Raw genomic sequence first — 14,065 nt, 5'->3', positions numbered from 1 at the left:
TTTTTGAGTTGGAGTCTCACTCTGTCACCCAGACTGGAGTACAGTGGCTGCTTCTGGCCACTGCAGCCTCAACCTGCTGGGCTCCAGTGATCTTTCCGCCTCAGCCTTCCAAGTAGCTGGAACTACAGGCCCACGCTACTACGCCCGGCTAATTTTTTTTTATTAATTGTAGAGATGATGTCTCACCAAGTTGCCCAGGTGGATCTCGAACCCGCGGGCTCGGGCAATTCACTCACCTCGGCCTCCGAAAGCGGGGGATTACAGGCTGAGTCACCGAGCCGGGTCTAGTGCCTCACTCTTAAATATGAAGGGGCATCCAGGAACCAGTAAATATATGAGAAAAGTCTCAAAGGTAAAAGAGACAGCCAAACTAGTCAATTAGCCAACAATCTAAAAAGGAATTCAAAGGACTCAAATGATGCAAGAAACAGAAGAAAACTAAAAAACAAAATAAACAAAAAAAATCAAAAGATGAAAATGTTCTCAAGGGGGAGTAGGCCGGGCACAGTGATTCATGCCAATAATCCCAGCACTTTGGGAGGCTGAAGTGAGAGGATTGCCTGAGGCCACGGGTTCAATGCCAGCCAGGCAACTTAGTGAGACCTCATCTCTACAGTAAATCAAAAAATTAGCCAGATGTGGTGGCTTGTGCCTATAGTTCCAGCAACTTGAAAGGCTGAGGTGGAAGGATCACCTGAGCCCAGCAGGTCAAGGCTGCGGTGGTCATGAGCGTGCCACTGCACTCCAGCCTGGGTGACAGAGTGAGACTCTAACTCAAAAAAAAAGGAGGGGTTGTTGGGAGAGTGCTAGGAATAAAGAGTAGAGAACAAGAAAATGCTTTTGGAAGTTTAAAAACATGATAGTTGGCAACCTCTTTGGGTCTCCTCTCACTGTGGGAGCTTTTCTGTCCTCTTAATCCTGCTTTCTCACTTAAAAAAAAATGATGGTTGGGAAAAAATTTCATGGACAAATTAGAAGATGAAATTGAGGTATATTAAGACACAAGATTGTCATTTAAAAAAATCTAGGCTATTTATCAAAAATTTTTAATCTGTGTGTATCTTTTTTTAACTTTAAAACAAAGTTTTATTACACAAAGGTTATCACATATTTGGATATTTCTCTACTTTGTACAGTTATTCTTATTCTCCACGGAAAGACTGTTTCTGAACTTTTCATCTGGTAGTGTCAAGCACTAAAATCCTGATTTGACAGAATAGTAGTAAAAATAGTCGTGATTTAAGTTGAAAGCAGTACATTGGTACATGACTCTTGCACCCAATATCAGAAATGTACAGATGTGTTTTGTTTTGTTTTGTTTTGTTTTTTTGCATTGGAGTCTCACTCTGTCTCCCAGGCTGGAGTGCAGTGGCATACTTGCTGCTACCCCAGTGTTGACCTGCTGGTCTCCAAAAATCCTTCCGCCTCAGCCTTCCAAGTAGCTGGGACTACAGGCACGTGCTACCATGCCCGGCTAATTTTTCATTTTATTTGGTTGTAGAGATGAGGTCTCACCAAGTTACTCAGGCTGGTCTTGAACCAGCAGGCTCAGACAATCCACTCTCCCTGGACTCCCAAAGTGCTGGAATTACAGGTTGAGCCACCAAGCCCAGCCCAGATGTCTTTTTGTAAAAATACAAAATAAATTATCTGTAGGCAGTAAACCATTATATATTGTCAACTAAAACCAGTAACTGATGGTTATAGTGATCTTAATCAGCCAGCTTTTCTTCAGTCATTTCTTCAATTAACATCTCTGAAGTTATTGGGGAGGACACTGCCTTGAGCTTCCTGTCACAGCTCATTAATGATGGCATAGCACCATCTCACCTCCCATCCCACCCACTGCACCCATTCCAGGGTCCCACTCTTCTTTAGGAATTTTTGTGACCACAAACTTCTGCTGTAGTTAACAGAGAGACCACCCCAGCAGCATCCAATAAAGCAGTTCTTACAACCTTTGTTGACTCAGTGATTCCTTTTTCCATTATATTCACAAAATCTCCAATCATAACATCATAACCAATTTCTGAGGAACTCTGCATAATTTTCTCAACTATTAAAGAGCCTTCAACACTTGAATTCTTGGCCTTGGCCATTGCAGGAATTTTGAGTGTTCTTTTAATAATTTCTATACCAATTTTTGATCTTCATTAGCTGGAGCTAATGAGTCCAAGGCTGGAATGCACCAAAGCAGGGCACAGCCCCACCCAGAACAATGCCTTCTTCTACAGCTGCTCGTGTAACATTAAGGGCATCTGTAACCCGGTCTTTCTTCTCATTCACTTCAACATCACTTGTCCCACCAATCTTCAGCACAGCCACTCCAACTGACAGCTTTGCCAGATATGCATTCAGCTTTTCCTTCTCATATTCACTAGTTGTGACATCTAGCTGTGCAATGATTTCTTGAATACATTTTTCAATTTGTGCCTTGTCACCTTTTCCTTCAAGAGCATAGCATCATCTTTGGTCACAATGACCTCTCCAACTATTCCTGTCATGAGGCTGAACATCTTCAAGATTTACTGTCAGCCCCTCCTCTTCAAACACTGCACCACAAGTAGCAATAGCCATATATTTAAGCTGGTTCTTTCTATTATCACCAAAACCTGGAGCTTTGATTGCCACAACCTGAAGACTAGCTTTTGCCCTATTCAAAACGAGTATATTGAGAGCTTCTCCACTAACATCTTTAGCAGTTATGACCAAGGGCTTATGGTTAGCGTTGGCAATTTCAAGAGCAGGTACAATGTACTGGACACTAGAAATTTTCTTTTCACTCAATAGAACATAGGCATCCTGGAATTCACATTTCTGACCTTTTGATGTATTAATAAAGTATGAATAAATATAGCCTCGATCAAACTTCATGCCTTCAATAATTTCTAATTCATCATTTAATGTTTTCCATGCTTTGATGACACCCTTTCTTCCGCCCTTTTTCATAGCATCAGAAATCATGTTGCCAATTTTTTGTCTCCATTTGTGGAAATTGTAGCAACCTGAACAATTTCTTCCAGGATTGTCACAGGTGTGGATTGCTTCTTAAGTTCAGCAGTGACAGCATCAACAGCTAACATTACACCTCTCCTGATTTCTACTGGATTAGCACCTCTGCTGATCTCAAAGCCTTCCTTGGCAATAGAGCTTGCCAGCACAGTAGCAATGGTGGTGCTATCTCCTGCCTCTTCATTTGTGTTATTGGCAACATCCTAAACAAGTTTAGCTTCGATGTTTTTATATTTATCCTTTAAGTCAATTGACTTTGCAACAGTCACATCACCTTTTGTTACTTTGGGACTTCACCAACTCAGTTCAATAATCATTGTTCTTCCCTTTGGCCCCATTGTAACTGCTACAGTGTCAGCTAAAAGGTCTACACCTTATAGCATTAAGGCTCAGGCATCTACACCAAATTTTACATCTTTGGCATGGGCCCGAGTGAGATGGAGCCAAGGCCCGGGACACTAGTTTCATCTGGGAAGGACTGGAGTTAATCAGAGCATTTCTGCAGGTGCGGGGCGAGCGCGGCGAGTGCAGAGTGATCTGTGTGTATTTAGTACTCATTTTTAAATTATGTGCATTTACCTTGTTATTTAAACATAAGGAGAAATATTCATTAAATCTGGATATTTTTAGTTGGGGAAAGCTTTGTTTCACATTGGCTGTTCATAAAAAAATAATGCCTGATGGAGATTTTTGCAGCATTAGATTTGTGTTTGGAATTCTGGGCAGAAATTAGTGTAATATTCATGATACGGCTTTTCTCAACATCTTTAAGCAGCAATTCAGACCATATTTTTCATGGGTAGAACACAGTCTGTTGCGTTAGCTGCCCTGACTCAAATCCTAGCTTGATTATCAAATGAATGATATTGCTCTAATCACTTAACCTTCTCTGATTCTCATTTTTCTCATCTGTAATGTGGTGATGGTAATGATAGTAACCTGTCTCACAGCGCTGTGGTGATGATTAAAAGGGATATGATCTGTAAATCACCTAGGACAATGTGTAAACTAAGTGCTCAATAAAAAGATGCTGTTATTATAACCATCAGTTGGATGGACTGGTATATATAGATGGTTAAGAGAAAGGTACAGTCAGTTGTCCATGTCTGTGAGTTCCATATTCATGAATTCAACAGACTGCAAATTGAAAATATTTGGAAAAAAATTGTCTGTACTAAACATGTACAGACTTTTTTCACGTTGCTAGTCTTCAAACAGTACAGTATAGCAGCTATTTACATAGCATGTGCATTGCATTAGGTATTATAAGTTATCTAGAGATGATCTGAAGTATATAGGATGATGTGCTTAGGTTATATGCAAATATGATGGCATTTTATATTAGGTACTTGAGCGTCCATGGATTTTTGCATCCAGGGAAGATCCTAGAACCAATCCCCCAGGGATTCTGAGGAATGACTGTATATTTAAAAAGTTACAGATATAGCACTGGTGATATAGTAGACTGTCCTGAGCTAATGGTATCACTCAATAGACTGAAAGATTCTTGTGCCAGTCTTCCATCAACATTCCTCAGTATCCATCTTTGTATGTGGTACTAGTAAACTATGTAGAGAATGAATGAATGAATGAACCCCTTAATTGTAACTTTTCATTTGTAGAACTATACTCTGATAATTAAAGACAGCATGTTAGAGTGTTTGTTAGTGTATAGGAGTGAAATTTTCATAAACTTAAATGTTGCATTTCACTTACAGGCATCAATTAGCAAGGTAAAAGTAACAGAACCATGGCTCAGTTTCCAACACCTTTTGGTGGTAAGTTTTCAGAAATTTCCTTTTTTAATGTACTTTTGGAACAGATTTTTAAAACTTGATGTTATAGCAATTTTCAAATAAAAAAGTAGAATAATACAATGAACCCTCATACTGCATCATATAGTTTCAGTAATTATCAATTCTTGGCCAATATTGTTTCATCTGGATTCTTTTGAAGCAACTCTCAGGCATCATATCACTTCATCCATGGATATTTTAGTATGTGACTCTAAAAGATAAGATATGACTAGATGGGCCAGGCGTGGTGGCTCAAGTCTATAATCCCAGCACTTTGGGAGGCTGAGGCGAGAGCATTGCCTGAGTCCAGGGGTTCGAGACCAATCTGGGCAACTTGGTGAGATCTCATCTCTACAATAAATTAAAAAATTAGCTGGGCATGGTGGCTACTTGGAAAACTGAGCAGAAGGATGGCCTGAGCCCAGTAGGTTGAGGTTGTGGTGGCTGTGAGCATGCCACTGCACTCTAGCCTGGGTGACAGAGTGAGACTCCAACTCAAAAAAATTAAGATATAACTACAATACCATTATCATACCTATTAAAGTTTACATATCGTATTATCATACCTATAAAATTTTCAATAGATCCAATCCATGTTGAAATTTCCTTGATAGTCCTTAGACATTTTTTGTTCTGGTTTGTTTGTTCAAATTGAGATCCACATAAGGTGCTTACACTGCAATTAGTTCATGTGTCTCCTAAGTCTCTTACTTAGTGAACTCCTCCTCCTTCCCTGTTGCTCTTTGCAATTTGTTTGTTGAAGTGACTATACTTTTTCAAAGCTTGGATTTGAAACCTGATGCTTTTGCTTATTTTACTTTAGTTTATCTGTTTGAAATACATTAATCTGCATAAAAAATATTTTTCCAGGTAATTTTTCCTAGCCCTATTAGGAAATTGTTAAATGTTCTTGCTTACTGGCCAAATATTTTTTAATAAAAGAGAACATACCATATTAACAGATTGCACTTGGCAGCTATCTAATTTAGTCAGCATGAAGAGACTAAGGAGGCACAAAGCACCATCCTTATCACATCTGTTAAAGTTTCTGTGGAGATTCCTGTACAAAGATCTAAAAATTTTTCAGAATTATTAGTTAATCTGTTTTATTTATTTATTTGTCCCTCTTCTTAATGACTAAACAGTTTTTGGTTTTCCTTTTGTTTATAGTGACAGGGCAATGAAAATCCCTTTTAGAAGTTGCAGAACCATAAGGCCTGTGAGGGAAGGGGTCATCCCTGTTTGGGGCACCACATTATCCCTACAGTCAATATTTTTCCATTGACAAAATGGATTTCCACGTTACCTGTCAGTGTCATACCCGGCCTTGTAGAGAGGAAATATGCGATGTTTAGACATCTTGTTTGTGTGCTGGTCATAACTCACTTTTTGTATGAAACATATGTATTGTGTTTTCCCACTTTTTTCAAAAGTGTCCAAGCTTTTAAAAGCTTTCCATGTGTGTAATCTAAAATTATTTTAGTGAATTTGCTTGAGAGGACCTAGGACCAAAGTAAGAGCTCATAGTGAGTGAACATCTGAAGTCAGTCTGTGAGCTAAAACTGAAGAGAAACCTAAATCCCATTCTCTTTAGCCATTTTTTAAAAATCAGGATACCTATTTTTTATAACACCTTTGGTGAGAGAAAATTTACGTACCATAAGATTTACTAGTTTGTTAACTGTACCCGTCAGTGATTTCTAGTAAATTTGGAATAGTGCAACCATGACCACAATCCAATGTTTGAATATTTTTTATCACCCCTCCAAAATAATAAATATATGTATATATATTTTTTTGAGTTGGAGTCTCACTCTATTGCCCAGGCTGGAGTGCAATGGTATGTTCACAGCCACCGCAGCCTCGACCTGCTAGGCTCAGGTGATCCTTCCACCTCAGCCTTCCAAGTAGCTAGAACTACAGGCATGCGCCACCACACCTGACTACCTTTTTTTGGTTTGTTTATTGTAGAGATGAGGTCTGCCCAAGTTGCCCGGGCTAGTCTTGAACCCATGAGCTCAAGCAATTCTCTCACCTCAGGCTCCCGAAGTGCTAGGATTATAGGCATGAGCCACTGTGCCTGGTCCCCAAAAAGATTTTCATGGGATCACACAGGATACTAATTGTGAGATTCAACATTTCTTTTTTTTTGAATTGGGGTCTCACTCTGTTGCCCAAGCTGGAGTGCAATGGCATGATCATGGCTTACCACAGCCTCAGTCTCCTAGGCTCAGGCGATCCTTCTGACAGCCTCCCAAGTAGCTGGGAATGAATATAGGGTGTGTGCCACTATGCCTGGCTTATTTTTAAAACTCTTTTAGAGATGAGGTTTTGCTATGTTGCCCAAGCTGGTCTCAAACTCCTGGGCTCAAACAATCCTCCTGCCTTGGCCTCCCAAAGTACTGGGATTACAGGTGTGAGCCCCTGTGCTTGGCCTTCAACTTCTTTTGTAACTTTCACTTGTGGCTTTTAAGGCATCTAAAAGTGCAATTTTAAGTTAACTTAGTCTGTTGCTTAAGTTTATGCAAGTAAAATATTAACTTACTATGTTTTCCTGTAATCCTGCTAACTATAGAATTATAGGACAGATTTTTTTTTTTTTTTTTAAGTCAGAATCTCACTCTGTTGTCCAGGCTGGAGTGCAGTGGCATGCTCATAGCCACTGCAGCCTTGACCTACTGGGCTCAGGTGATCCTTCTGCCTCAGCCTTCCAAGTAGCTGGAACTGCAGAGTATGCCACCACATCCACCTAATTTGTTTTATTTATTGTAGAGATGAGATCTTGCCATGTTGTTCAGGCTGGTCTCGAACCCCTGAGCTCAGTCAATCCTCTCCCCTTGGCCTCCCAAAGGGCTGGGATGACAGGTGTGAGCCACCGTGCCTGGCAGGACAGATTTTTTTTTTTTTTTTTTAAAAGGAAATAGTACCTCCTTTTTTCTTTCTTGTTCTTTCTCTGTCTTGCTTTGCTCTTAATTTTCTAACTTTATATGCATCACTTTCAAGGACAAAAATATGTTAATTTTTCAAATGATTTATAACACATAGACAAAATTGTGAAATGCTTTGGATACAGTGGGTGAGAGCATGCTGTTTTTCTTTTCTCACTGAATAATTTGTTTTTCTTTTCTTTGAATTGTAGGCAGCCTGGATATCTGGGCCATAACTGTAGAGGAAAGAGCAAAGCATGATCAGCAGTTCCATAGTTTAAAGCCCATATCTGGATATATAACTGGTAATTGGAGTCAGTATTTTTACATTTTTACTTACCATCAGTGCATATATCTGTGGAAAATCTATTATGTGGAGCTGAGATGGGCACATTCGACCAAGGGGTTATTTTACCTACTCTGCCTTAACCTTGAGCCTGTGTTTTTACAATTGTTTTTCATGTAGCACAGTCATGCCTTGTTTGCAGTCCTTAGTGCTTGTGAAACCACTTGTTTTGGGCTTATAGTTGATGGGACTTGGTTAAGATGAAAGGACCACATTCTTTAGGTAATGTAAGATTAAACTGTGGCCCTTGAGCAAAAAACATTTGCTTAATTTTGGTCTTGAACTAGTTTGGGAAACTGTTCAGTAAATTCACAGATTCTGAGCATTTTTTACTAAGGATTGTTTTTCATTGCTGTTTCCCTCAAGTTCCTTTAGTACTTTGCCTTTTCATTACTTTTCCTGTTTGATTACTCTTCAGGAATTCACTGTAGAACAAATGGAATCTGGATTTTTGCATATGTTTGTTGTCATAGTTCTCTTTAATTTATTAATTTGTCATTATTCCTGTGATTCTTTCCAAATCATCATTACTTATTCTCCATAAATGTATCAGAAGTGTCTAGCATTTGAAGTACAGGTATTGGGAATCACAAATTTTTTGTAAAGTAGAAATATGGGTCTTCGGTTTCCTAAGGATTCCTGTAAATGTACTTTGGCATAATGAGTAATGTTAATGTCTTAGTTGACTTTTGCCATGTATTCAAATGAGTATATGTAGAATTACCTGCCTTTTTCTTAATTTTTTAATTTTGCTGTAAGAGGATTTCTGTCAGCTCTTGTTTTTTTCTGAGACTTTTTTCATTTAATTTACAGGTGATCAAGCTAGAAACTTTTTTTTTCAATCTGGGTTACCTCAACCTGTTTTAGCACAGATATGGTAAGTTGAAATTTTACATAAGCAAAAGGTAGAATAAAATATTGTCAAGTTATACTTGTTAATACAATTTCTAGTGCTGTAGAAGGAGAGCATGTATCCTAACCTGAAGTACTCTATTATTTCTTACCAGAGAAATATTTCTGAAAAATGTCTTTGTTATATGGAACTAAAAAAATAAGTAGTGACTTGTGAATGATAATACTCTGTCAAAAAGTTGAATTTCTAGTTGAGACATGAGACATCCAAATTTTGATATTTTCTCATGAATTTGGTTTGGTTTCATCCATATCACCCATACTTGTTTGAATGTCCTACGTTTCTTGCTTTATAATAAAATGGTTCTTTATCTTTCATTGACTGGAGAATAAAAGGTTAAGAAAATATTTGAGAGTTAGTGTATGGTGAATGCATAATATCGTTGAATTCTTTGACTATTGCAAATAAGTGTTTATTTATTTAGTTAGTTGTTATAATATTGATTGATTGAGACAGAGTCTCATTCCATTTCCCATGCTGGAGTGTGCAGTGGCACAAATCCAGCTCACTGTAGCCTCAGCCTCCAGGGCTCAGGCAATCCTTCCATCTTAGCCTCCCGAGTAGCTGGGACTTTAGGTGCATGCCACTACACCTGGCTAATTTTAAAATTTTTTATAGAGATGAGGTCTTTCTATGTTACCCAGACTGATAAATAGGTTTTTAATCTTTTGAAACCACAGGAAAGAGAGTAAAAAAGGATGGAAACTATAGTTGCGGCTTCCAGGCTCATGGCTTTGGGGAGCTGGACTGAATTCTGTTGTCCTGTGAGAAGCTGCATTTTTTCACTGTACACTTAATTAGTTTATTCGTGTTAGGGGGCAGCTGGCTGTAATGGAAATAGCACATGAGCTGTAGTCATACACCTGAGTTTCAGTCTCAGCCGTACCCCTTTATTTTATGTGTGTGTGTATTATTATTATTTTTTTTTGAGTTGGAGTCTTGCTCTATTGCCCAGGCTGGAATGCAGTGACCCACTCACGGCCGTGGCACGCTCACGGCCATGGCATGCTCAAGGCCACTACAGCCTCAACCTGCTGGGCTTAGAAAGTAGCTGAAACTACAGGCATGCTGGGCTTCCAAGTAGCTGGAACTACAGGCATGCATCATCATGCCTGGCTAATTTTTCTTGATTTATTGTAAAGACAAGGTCTCATCAAGTTGCCCAGGCTGGTCTCGAATCCCTGGGCTCAGGTAATCCTCTCGTCTTGACTCCCCAAATTGCTGGAATTACAGGGGTGAGCTACTGTGCCTGGCTATTTTATATTATTTTAATCAATTCGTTAATTATTTTTAAAAACAGAGTTTCTGTTGCCTAGGCTGAAATGCAGTGGCACAATCATAGTTCACTGCAGCCTCAAACTCCTGTGCTCAAGTGATCCTCCCACTTTAGCCTCCCAAATCTGAGCACCACTTTCTGTCTCGCTGATTTGGAACATATGGTTACCCTCTTTGACCTCAGTTTTCTAATCTAGAAAATAAGAATACTTATAGTTTTGTTACAGAATTGTTGACAGGATTAGCAGAAAAACTGGCACATAATAGACCCTCAAAAGAAAATTCAAAAAAGATAGCTATTATCTGTCTCCTTAAATGACCGACTGCTTTTATTTATAATTTAATGGAAATGAATAAAGGCTGATGCAACTTCTTGTATAGAACACAATCTAGGCTTTTAAAAAATGTCATCATTATGAAAATCAGTAACTGTTCTGAAGTAGCAAACCTTCATGGGATGTATATGTGTGTATGTTTAGACATGTTTGAATTGAAACTAAATGATACCAGATTCCTATGCTTTTTTTGGGTGTATACATTATTTTCTTTTTCCTGGTTGTCAGCATATTGACTGCCAGACTGTCTCTTTTTCAACTAGTGAGCTTGTTCCTATTAAACCATTCTGATTCTAACTTCTATTCTACTACAGCTACAAAATCAGATAACTGAGTGGTTTGGGAATTACTTTTAAGATAAAGTAAAAGACTCAGATAGAGAAAGAACATGTGAGCAGGAAGTCTTACACATGTGAGCACATAAGCACTGTTCTGACAATTAAATGCCTAAGTTTAAATGCAAGAGACTTGTGGGACCTATTTTAATTGTAACATGCTTCTTTTGCTTTTTATCCTGATACATAATTGTGTTTCACATCATCATCGAGATCTTTCACTAGTGCCTTCTTTTCCAACTTAACTTTCTTCACTGAATTGTGCTTTTATGTTGTATTCCCAATTTTTGAAGACTGATTTATAAAACAGCCTTACGATGAATACTGTACTGCAAGAAAATCTTACTCCACATTTATTTTTTCAACACTGAAAAAATATTTATCAAATATCTACCATGGGCCAGGGACAGTTGTAGGTGCTGAAGGTACATGGTTGAACACAATAGATAAAGCCTGTACTTTCTCTGAAATACAGTCTCCTGGAAGGAGACAGTTGATCGCAACTTGAAAATTGTCACATGGTAGTAAGTGTTATGGAAAAAAGTAAAATATTAGCTAACAAGTTTCACTTTTTTCAATTAAGACAATTGGTCTTAATTTTTCAAACTATTTTTACCTGAGTGACCCAAAGTCATTTTTGCTAATTTAAGCTTTTTATAGTGAACATTTTTATTAACATTAAAGATGGTGATTTGGCAGTCTTAGGCTGAATCAAGTATTCTTTATGTCTTTGACATTTTGCTAAATGAATTTGTGATGACATTTAAAAAATTTTTATCAAGAATTGCTATTATGAAAAAACAAAACTTTAAAAAATACCTATATTTCCAAAAGAAATACCTTTGAAAAGTCATTTGAAGCCGGACTCGGTGGCTCAGCCTGTAATCCCGTGCTTTGGGAGGCTGAGGTGAGTGGATTGCCTGAGCCCATGGGTTAGAGACCCGCCTGGGCAACTTGGCGAGACCTCATCTCTACAATAAATCAAAAAATTAGCCGGGCGTGGTAGTGTGCACCTGTAGTTCCAGCTATTTGGAAGGCTGAGGCAGAAGGATCGCTGCAGCCCAGCAGGTTGAGGCTGCGGTGGCCGGGAGGGGCCACTGCACTCCAGTCTGGGTGACAGAGTGAGACTTCAACTCAAACAAACAAACAAACAAACAAAAAAACAAAGAAAAGTCATTTGAAATTTCATGAACCATTGAAGTCCTCCTGTTCATATGATAGGATAATGCAGTGCAAAATGTGGGCAGGATTTCTTTCAACCTAGCTCTGAAACTTACTCACTTAATAACCCTGGGCGATTCCTGACCTCTTCAAGCCTAGGTTTTAAAAATTACAAATAGTCATAGCTAATGTAACAAAACAGTTTCCCCTCTTCTTTCATGCTGACTTTGTGTTCTTTTTTTTTTTGAGCTGGCGTCTCACTCGGTGAGTGCAGTGTCATGCTCACAACCACTTCAGCCTTGACCTGCTGAGCTCAAGTGATCCTTCCGCCTCAGCCTTCCAAGTAGCTGGAGCTACAGCCACATACCACCATGCCTGGCTAATTTTTTTTTTATTTGTTGTAGAGACAAGGTCTCACCAAGTTGCCCAGGCTGGTCTCTAACCCCTGGACTCAGGCAGTCCTCTCACCTCAGCTTCCCACAGTGCTGGGATTACTGGCTTGAGCCACTGCACCTGGCCGGCTTTGTGTTCTTATTGTGTTTTTGTTGTTGTTGTTGTTATTTTTGGGTAGGATCTCAGCATGAGTTCTTACCCCTTTTAGTGGAGAGAGGAATAGGTGTGATTCTAAAGTTTTACATAGTTCCTGTGTCAGTCATTTGAGGAAGAAGAGGATTTTGGATTGAGAATTGAGCACTTTTTTTTTTTTTGAGTTTGAGTTTGAGTCTCACTCTGGTGCCAAGGCTGGAGTGCAGTGGCATGCTCACAGCCATCCCAGCATTGACCTACTGGGCTCCGGTGATCCTTCTGCCTCAGCTTTCCAAGTAGCTGGAACTATAGGTGTGTGCTACCATGCCCAGCTGATTTTATTTTTTTGATTTATTGTAGAGACGAGGTCTCACCATGCTGCCCAGGCTGCTCTTGAACCCCTGGACTCAGGCCTCCCAAAGTGCTGGGATTACACATTTGAGCCACCACGCCCGGGCATTTTTTTTTCCTTTTTTGAGTTGGAGTCTCACTCTGTTGTCTAGGCTGGACCTGCTGGGCTCAGGTGATCCTTCCACCTCAGCCTTCCAAGTAGCTGGAACCACAGACATGTGCCACCATGCCTGGTTAATTTTTTAATTTATTGTAAAGATAAGATCTTGCTAAATTGCCCAGGCTGGTCTCAAACTCAGGCAATCTTCTTGCCTTGGCCTCCCAGAAGTGCTAGAATTACAAGCTTGAGCCATCGCACACTGCCGACTTTGTGTTCTTAATGCGTGTGTGTGTGTGTGTGTGTGTGTGTGTGTGTGTGTGTGTTGTTGTTGTTGTTGTTGTTGTTGTTTTGGTAGGGTCCCAGCATGAATTCTTTTTAGTAGAGAGAGGAATGAATTTGACTCTAATGTTTTTCACAATTCCTGTGTCAGTTATTTGGGAAGAAGAGTATTTTGGATTGAGAATTGAGAACTGTTTCTATTCTTTCTCTCTGGGCCTTACTTTCTTTGTTCTGGACTTTGATTTAGATATAAGAATAGCATAGAGTAATGTATAGTGTATGTTAGAAATCTTTATGATGTTTTATTCCCATGTAGAAACTATATTCCAGTTAACCAATTCATGAACTTTTGAATCATAACCTGTTAATACTTTGGGACTACTCATCTTTCCAATCTGATTTCCAAAGAAGAATACAAGAAAACCTGAATTCTCAGAGGATAGAGTTAAGTCATAGTATGTAATGCCAAATTATAACAGTACCAAAGATGATGCATCTTCCTAGAAATTGTCTTACTAATAAGGAACTGGAAGGAATCTGGCAGATATCCTTTTGGCAATCGAAGTGTTTAAAATTGGGCTCAGTGGCTCAGCCTATAATCCCACACTTTGGAAGACTGAGGTGAGTAGATTGCCTGAGCCTGCGGGTTCGAGACCCGCCTGGGCAACTTGGCGAGACTTCATCTCTACAATAAATAAAAAAAATTAGCC

The 14,065-nt window shown here is 39.1% G+C and overlaps 1 protein-coding gene and 1 pseudogene across 1 annotated transcript in view; one reads left to right on the top strand and one right to left on the bottom strand.

The window, feature by feature from the left end:
- ITSN1 (intersectin 1) overlaps window positions 1-14,065 on the top strand; it is a 200,480-nt gene that overhangs the window by 26,010 nt on the left and 160,405 nt on the right. The window contains exons 2-4 of the mRNA XM_008073409.2: window positions 4,731-4,790; window positions 7,948-8,040; window positions 8,895-8,958. Coding sequence (XP_008071600.1) covers window positions 4,763-4,790; window positions 7,948-8,040; window positions 8,895-8,958 — 185 coding nt within the window. The 5' untranslated portion in view covers window positions 4,731-4,762. The remainder of the gene's footprint in view (window positions 1-4,730; window positions 4,791-7,947; window positions 8,041-8,894; window positions 8,959-14,065) is intronic.
- Window positions 1,828-3,083, bottom strand: LOC110594515 (annotated as a pseudogene).

This window comes from Carlito syrichta, unplaced genomic scaffold (assembly GCF_000164805.1).
Source record: "Carlito syrichta isolate Samal-C Ts95f unplaced genomic scaffold, Tarsius_syrichta-2.0.1 Scaffold315835, whole genome shotgun sequence".
NCBI lineage: Eukaryota > Metazoa > Chordata > Mammalia > Primates > Tarsiidae > Carlito > Carlito syrichta.
This window is presented reverse-complemented; position numbering and strand designations above follow the sequence as displayed.